The sequence below is a fragment of the Rhea pennata genome, chromosome 5 (genome assembly GCF_028389875.1).
Source record: "Rhea pennata isolate bPtePen1 chromosome 5, bPtePen1.pri, whole genome shotgun sequence".
Classification (NCBI taxonomy): domain Eukaryota; kingdom Metazoa; phylum Chordata; class Aves; order Rheiformes; family Rheidae; genus Rhea; species Rhea pennata.
The window spans coordinates 68968437-68976453 of NC_084667.1; the positions used below are offsets into that span (position 1 = coordinate 68968437).

General features: G+C 50.6%; 2 protein-coding genes across 2 annotated transcripts in view; one reads left to right on the forward strand and one right to left on the reverse strand.

The window, feature by feature from the left end:
- The window catches only part of FANCM (FA complementation group M), a 78236-nt gene extending 76341 nt beyond the window's left edge, over positions 1-1895 (reverse strand). The window contains exons 1-2 of the mRNA XM_062577708.1: positions 1454-1895; positions 831-1003 (exon numbers count right to left, since the gene is read on the reverse strand). Coding sequence (XP_062433692.1) covers positions 831-1003; positions 1454-1895 — 615 coding nt within the window. The remainder of the gene's footprint in view (positions 1-830; positions 1004-1453) is intronic.
- An 877-nt stretch (positions 1896-2772) lies between these two features.
- FKBP3 (FKBP prolyl isomerase 3) lies at positions 2773-7912 on the forward strand. Its single transcript, XM_062577865.1, has 7 exons — positions 2773-2924; positions 3011-3112; positions 3195-3302; positions 3750-3885; positions 4918-4985; positions 6606-6703; positions 7675-7912. The coding sequence occupies exons 1-7, from the start codon at positions 2814-2816 to the stop codon at positions 7727-7729; spliced, it is 678 nt and encodes a 225-aa protein (XP_062433849.1). The 5' UTR covers positions 2773-2813; the 3' UTR covers positions 7730-7912.
- The last annotated feature ends 105 nt before the right edge of the window (positions 7913-8017 follow it).

An 8017-nucleotide genomic window follows, 5' to 3' on the forward strand; every position in this document is an offset into this window, starting at 1 on the left:
AAACACTGTTCCTTCTCACCAACTGCCTTGCACTGCACAGATAGAAATAGAAAAACAATTACAAATAATAACAAATATAAAAGCAACAGAAAATAAATGGAGACTAAAGAATATAGAGGAACCCAATTTATGCTTATAGTAAAAGGCAAGAAGAAAGCCTGCTAATTTCACAGGTACAGGGACTGAGAAGAGCTGATACAAGATTTTTTTTCCTCTGTAATTAAGATGACTCAAATGTCAATGAATACAAATCTTGGCTGTATGTCACTGAGTGATTAACATAATAGCAAGAAAGTTTTAAGAAATGTTTTATATAGTGTTTTGAAATAAAATAACCAATAAGCTTAAATTACTTGAAACCAAAGTTACTATGCTCTAAAAAATAAGAGAATGATAAAAGAAAAAACTGCAACAATTGTAAGCCAACATATATAAAAAACACCTTTTCTGAAAAATACCTCCCTCCATTTAGGAGTTACTCAAACATTACATAAATATACCAGTGTACACCTGCAAATATGAACACATCTGAAACAAACAGCATATTTGTTTCTATTTTCATAGCCTCTGTTCAAAAAACATTTGAAAAAAAGAATATGATTTTATTCAGACATTAATAACATTTCCATCTCATCTAATCTAGTTTTAACATAGCTTGTACTTAAAATCAAGGTGTTTGAGCACTGCTCTTTTTCCAAAGCAAGCTTAGGAACTAAAGAACAAGATCCCTACAGCAACGATACCAGCAACACTTCCAAGAGAACCTGAGATTTTTTTGTTTTTTTTTTGTAATCACATGCCACAGGTGGCATTCATCCCTCCAGTATTACCTGACAGTAGGCGTGATTTCCAAGAGCTTTGTGGGCTTCATCAATAACCAAACATTTAACCTCTACAGCAGGGCAAGTTCCACGGGAAAGATCATTCACCATTATTTGCGGTGTGAGAAAAAATACTCTTTTGAGAGTCCATAGTTCCCTCCGATTGAGGACCTGGGTTCCCCCTGAAAATAAAACAATGTTACTAATGTGTTTAACTGCAAACAAAGCATGCAAAAAAAAAAAACCCAATGAGCTGAGAAGGACCAATGGGGCTGGCAGATCAACCCCAGCCTTGGGAAACGAGTGTATTTTAACAGCACGATGCGACTCCTCTTTGGGGGGTGGTGGTGAATGCAATGAATGGGGAGATCATTTGCAATAAAAGAGCGAATCCAGAGCTATGGCAAACAACTGAAAGGAAGACGGAGGCGTCGCCCCATCAGCCCCTGGACTCCAGCCTAGCGCGTCACCCCTGGCAGCGGTTTGCCCTTCGGAAGAGGCTACAGGCGCAGCTGTCGAGGCCGTTCCTGCCGCCAGCAACCACCTGCAGTGCATAGGGCGGGCAAAGACCCTCAGAAACAAGCTAAGCGCCAGGAGCCCGCCAGGCCGCGGCCCCAGGGGCCCCACGCTACCTGTCATCTCGGCCATGTGGCGGGCGGGGATGCCCATGAGGCGGGCGCAGGCCTCCATCTGCTGCGCCACCAGCGGCTTCGTGGGGGCGAGGAAGAGCACCTTGCCCGAGGGGAACCAGCGGTAGAAGTTGTACATCACCACGGCGGCCACGAAGGTCTTGCCCAGCCCCGTGGGCAGGCACACCAGCGTGTTGGCCAGCAGCGCCGCGCCGGCCATGCGTAGCTGGTAGCCGCGCACCGGGCAGTTGGTGGGGTAGATCCAGAGCGCCCCGGCCGCCGCGCAGAAACCGCCCCCCGCCGCCGCCGCCCCGGGGGCCGCCGCCGCCTCCAGCTCGTCGGGGGCCGCCGCCGCCGCCTCCAGCTCGTCGGGGGCCGCCTCCTCCGCGCCGCGCGGCCCCCGCCAGGCCTGAGGCAGCGTGCGCTGCCGCCCGCCGCCCCTCATCATCCCTCAGGGCGCCGCCGCCGCGCGCGGCCCCGCATCCCCCGCCCGCCCCCGCCGCCAGGGCAAGGCCGCGCGCGGCGCCGCCTCTTAAAAACCCCGCCGGCCGCGCGGGGCACGCCGGGAAGCGTAGTCGTCGCGGCCCCGGGGCACGCCGGGAAGTGTAGTCGTCGCGGCCCCGGGGCACGCCGGGAAGTGTAGTTGTGGCCCCGGGGCACGCCGGGAGGCGTGGTCGTCGCGGCCCCGGGGCACGCCGGGAAGTGTAGTCGTCGCGGCCCCGGGACACGCCGGGAGTCGTAGTCGCGGCCCCGGGGCACGCCGGGAGTCGTAGTCGTCGTGGCCCCGGGGCACGCCGGGAGGCGTAGTCGTTGCGGCCCCGGGGCACGCCGGGAGGTGTAGTCACGGCCCCGGGGCACGCCGGGAGGCGTAGTCACGGCCCCGGGGCACGCCGGGAGGTGTGGTCGTTGCGGCCCCGGGGCACGCCGGGAGGCGTAGTCACGGCCCCGAGGCACGCCGGGAGGTGTGGTCGTTGCGGCCCCGGGGCACGCCGGGAGGAGTGGTCGTCGTGGCCCCGGGGCACGCCGGGAGGCGTAGTCGCGGCCCCGGGGCACGCCGGGAGGAGTGGTCGTCGTGGCCCCGGGGCACGCCGGGAGGTGTGGTCGTTGCGGCCCCGGGGCACGCCGGGAGGCGTAGTCGCGGCCCCGGGGCACGCCGGGAGGTGTGGTCGTTGCGGCCCCGGGGCACGCCGGGAGGTGTAGTCACGGCCCCGGGGCAAGCCGGGAGGTGTAGTCACGGCCCCGGGGCACGCCGGGAGGAGTGGTCGTCGCGGCCCCGGGGCACGCCGGGAGGCGTGGTCGTCGCGGCCCCGGGGCACGCCGGGAAGGGCGGGCGGCGCGCGAGGCGGCGGCGGCGGGCGGGAAGATGGCGGCGGCGGCGGCGCCCGCGCAGCCCTGGAGCGCGGAGGAGCTGCGGAGCGAGGCGCTGCCCAAGAAGGACATCATCAAGTTCCTGCAGGAGCACGCGGCGCAGGCGGTGCGCGGCGGGCCGGGGGGCGGGCGGGGCCGGGCCGGGGCCGGGCCGGGGCCGCGCCGCGCCGCCGTAACGGCCGTGTCTTGCAGTTCCTGGCGGAGCGCAAGCTGCTGGGGCAGGTGAAGAACGTGGCCAAGACGGCGAACAAGGAGCAGCTCATCGCGGCCTACACGCAGCTCTTCCACACGCAGGTGCGGCCGGGCCGGGCCGGGGGGCGGCCGGGGCCGGGGGGCCGCGGCGGGCGCTGACGGTGCCGCCGGCCTCCCCCGGCAGCGCTTTAAGGGCACCGAGGGCGCGGAGAAGGCGGCGGCGAAGGCGAAGCCCGCCAAGGCGGAGGAGGCCAAGGAGAAGGCGGCCAAGCCCGAGGAGGCCGCGGAGGAGGTAGGGGGCGGCGGGAGGCTCCCGAGACGCGCGGCTGCCCGCGGCGCTTCGGCCTCGCCCGGGTAGCGCCGCGCTGCGCCTGCCCCACTCCGTGGCTGCCCTGCGCTGCGCCGCCCTGCTCTGCCCTGCTCTGCCCTGCCCTGCCCTGCCCCGCACTGCGCTGCCTGCCCTCCCTTGCCCTGCCCTGCCTGCTCTGCCCTGCCCTGCCCTGCCCCGCACTGCGCTGCCTGCCCTCCCTTGCCCTGCCCTGCCTGCTCTGCCCTGCCCTGCCCTGCCCCGCACTGCGCTGCCTGCCCTCCCTTGCCCTGCCCTGCCAGCACGCCTCTCGCTGCTCCCTCGTGCCCTGCGTGCTCCTCCGTCCCCGAGCTGTGCCGTCCTCGACGCACTTACACTGCAACCAGGTAACAGAACAGCCATAACGCTTGTTTTTGCTTTTTATAAACTTAGGGTCCACCAAAATACACTAAATCAATCCTAAAGAAGGGAGATAAGACCAATTTTCCAAAGAAAGGAGACACCGTTCATTGCTGGTATACAGGAAAACTACAGGACGGAACAGTCTTCGATACCAATATTCAAACAAGTAAGGTCACATAAACATTGAGCGTTTGGCGTTCGTCTCGGGTAGGTGTGGAGGAAGTTAGCAGGACTCATCGGGCAGTCTTGGGCAGGGGATTGCTTCTCGAAGGTTTGTGTGGTCAGAGTCCTGATAAACTGCTTTTACCCCGACCACCTTAAGCTGACTGGCAGTGTCCTTCCAGTCTGTTCTGAGAGTCAGTTTTTCCGTGAGAGATGGCAGGGTGTTATTTTAGGACTGGCTTGTGTAAAGTGATACCTGCTCTTGCCAGAGCTCAAGTTTGGTATTTTCCAGGCTACAGATAATGTGAAATACGGGCGTTTGGTCAGCCTTGAGACTTACTTAAGAGGAAAGATGATTCCTGCTCAGGTACTTTAGCTTATTTTTAGAACTCATGCACTAACAGTGTAGCTACCTTCTCCTTACCTACCTTAAATGTGGAGGCCTCGGAATAACAGTGTTCTGAAATAGCCTGGTATACCGTATCCACTTCAGACAAGAATACTAGTGTTTTTGTCGCTATTTTGATCAGAGGATTTAGGTTCTGAGGTAAATAATAGAAACTCCTTTCTGCCAGCACTGATGTTTGACACAGTTGACAGGAACAAGAAAGCTGTCACTGGAATACTGTGTCTGATCCATCTTACTTGTTTAAAGTCTGTTTTCCTACAGCATTGAAAGCAAAATTGGTTCCCCGTTGATCTTTTTTTGCCTCACTTCTGCATTTGCTGCATGTATCTGCAAGTGGCATTGCAGAAATGAGTCTTCTAGGTTCCGTTTCTGCAGGATGCAGATCAACTTTAGCTCTTTGCAGAATATTTAATAAAAAAAACAATCACCGCATAGCACTAAAATTTCACCCAATATGCTGTTTTGAGTGAAAGAATAAATAATAGGAACCATCAGGAAATCTGTCAGTGTGCTATAAATAAAATACTTTTATGTAAATAAATCATGATCATAATAGTCATTTTAGATGGAAATATGGTGTGTGCTGCTGTGACGTTAAAGTGAATGAACATAAAAACTGTTTTTCAGGTTCAAAGAAGAAAAAAGCAGCCAAACCTTTAAGTTTCAAAGTTGGCATAGGAAAAGTTATCAGAGGTGTAAGTAAGCTATTAATGACTCCCTCAAAAACCAAAAGATTTTTTTCAGTCTGCAGAATTTATCACTGGGATGCAAATTTTGAGCTGCTGTTCTTGTTTCTTCTGGGGCTAACAAGGCAAGCTGAAAGCTTTTCCATCGGCAGGATGTAATATTTTTACAGATGTATTCATCCATCTTCAGTGTCATTTCTCTCATTGAGCAGAATTTAGAAAACAGTTTTACAATTACATATTCCTCAGGATAAGTAGAGTCTCTTATACATTTGTGTGTAGCACTTGGTGGACAAGACCTTGTTTTCCTGGGGCTCTACCACTGAACACATGCACAGTATGCATGATTAGGCAATCAGAATATTTTTTTTCCCGTCAGCATCTTTCCGTATTTACCTTAAGTGCCTCCTCCTGCATATAGTTCATCCATTAACTCTGAACTGTATGCTGAAATGCCATACTCTGACTGCTGTCATGTATTGGAAGTAGGTTGCATAGTGTCTGTTCTCTGAATTTTTCTTCAAAATCCTGAAGAGCTAAACAAAAGAAAACCCCACTACTGAAATTCCTCTGCTGTATCCAGCACTGACTTTTACAGTAGTGCAAGAAGCAGCTCTGTGAGGGGGTTATCTAAGATAGCCTGAAGTACTAAGCAGAAGCATCAAATTTTCTGCACGTTCATCTGCTTGTTTAAATCCTGAAGTCTGTGTACTGGTGTAAACTTGGTATCTCGGAGAAATCATCTTGGGCACGAATGAGGTGCCTCACTGTGCACCTCGCTGCTGAGCCAACAGGGAAATTGGTGGCTGTTAGTACAAGATAAGCTCTTATGCTTGCAAAGCTTTTTCTTTTGTCTTTTTCTAAGTATATGAATATATATATATATATATATATATATTTTCATATACAGAATTTCCCACGCTGCTGCTATGCAGCAAAAACGCCTTTACGTCTGACTCTGGATTGGAGTTGGAAAGGGGAAAATGTTCCTGGGCTTATGCCTAGTGCTGCAAAAGACAGAGTCACCTGGGTTTCTCTTTAGTCTTGGTGCAGTGCTCCTGTTTTGTATGGTTGCCAGGTATGTTCCCTGCGCAGCCGCAGGATGCGAGTAGCAGCTCTTCATTGTGAAATGCTGAAATAACGCTAAGCTGAACAGTAGCTGTGAGGCAGTGTGAGTATGGAAAAGGGACAAGTGCCAAAATAAAACTAGTCCTTAGGCATCAGCTTTAAAATAAGGCTAATCTGTTGACAGTGCAGACAGGTAGGGACACCTGAGGCGAGGAGAGAGGCAAACCAGTTATATGTGTCGGCTACATGGGAAACGTGATTTGAAACTGGATACTTGCAGTGAAACCTTTACTTGATCAGTTCACTGGTATCTTTACAACACAATTGTGAACCAAGAGTACGTTGTACAGTCGAGATTAATTTGGGAGCAAGGAACATGAGGCGGGGGTGAATGTTTCCACACGTAAAAAGAATGTGCAAAACCACCTGACAGTGTGTACTCTGGGGTGGGTGAACACGCACAGAAGACTTGCATGTTATTGCATGTGTTTTTAGAGAAGTTGGGAAAGTATATAAAATGCATTTTCTTCAGTGCATTAAGACTCTTCTTTTGTTTTTTAGTGGGATGAAGCTCTCCTAACAATGAGTAAAGGAGAGAAAGCTCAACTGGAAATTGAACCTGAATGGGCTTACGGCAAGAAAGGTCAGCCTGATGCTAAGTATCCTTTTGTGATCAATTACTCATTACTAATTTAAGTAACTTGGAAATGCTCAGCAGAATAAGCTGCATTGCAGAGCAGGATATAAAGGGGGCATGCTCATTTTTTTGCTAGTAGCAGGTTTCAGTGTTAAGGAATATACACAAATGCAGTGAACCTACTTAAGTGATGGATGCAACCGCACATTTGTCTTGAAGAACAGCTCCTCTGGGCATACTGCATTTCCGCTGACAAAGTTAGTTGAGAACAGGGATAACTTTCCATTGATGCCTGCCAGCTTTTTTATTCTAGCTGCTTCTAATTGCTCATTTCCGCAGTGCAAATGGAGATACGTAGTAGGGAAATGGGAGAAAAAGATTTTGCTGCTATTTATAGAGAGCTGTTAAAACCGACTAGAAGCACTGGTCTCCTAGAAGATTCCAGGATACAAATGAAGGAGGGAATTGAATTGAGCTGTCCGTGCAGACCTCTTTTCCTGCCGTCCTGTTTTGTATTTCCTGTCCACCCTTCCTGCTGGTTTCAGGAGGAGGGGAAGTGATTTTCTCTCCTGTTTTTATCTTTTCTGCTGATAGATTTTTTTTTAAGACAACTATTTAGATTATTTCATTATTTGTCTTCAAATAAGACATTCTGACTTCACAGAGAAAGACCAGTGATAGTGTCCCAAAAAGGGAGACACCACTTAGGCAGTTAATTTAAAATTCAGCTGTTCCTCTTAAGAAGAATTAGAATAATGAGAACTATGTCTCATGATAAAAGGCGTATCTGTAGATCTGGTACTGAATGTCCCTTATGACCACTCATGTTAAACAGCAGCTGTGATTCATACTAAATACAGGATGTTAAAATGGGTCAGTGAAATGTAAAACTGACACCTGAGAAATGGAACAGGTGGTAAATCATTTAACTTCAGTTTATAAACTAAACTTAATTATGTTTTTTTTACAAGCTTCCTTAACTTATGCAAACAGGATACCACCAAATGCAAAACTTTTCTTTGAAGTGGAATTGGTGGATATTGAGTGAAATGAAGAATTTTTTTTGCTGCTGGGAATTCATTTCTGAGCAAGAGCTTCCAACAACTGCAGTTTTGCTCTTGTAACTTCAGGATATAGTAACAACTGTGGCCTTGTATTGAAATCAAGTTTTTTTCCCCCTCAACTGCTGTACAGTAACTTACCACTAAAGAAACATAGTTTATACATGCAAGTGATTTGACTTCTTTTTGTGTAGGCTCACCTTAAAAATTCCTTCTCTTAGTGTGGGGAAAAAAAATTGCAGGAGTTTACTGGAAACAGTTAAAGCGGAAACAGA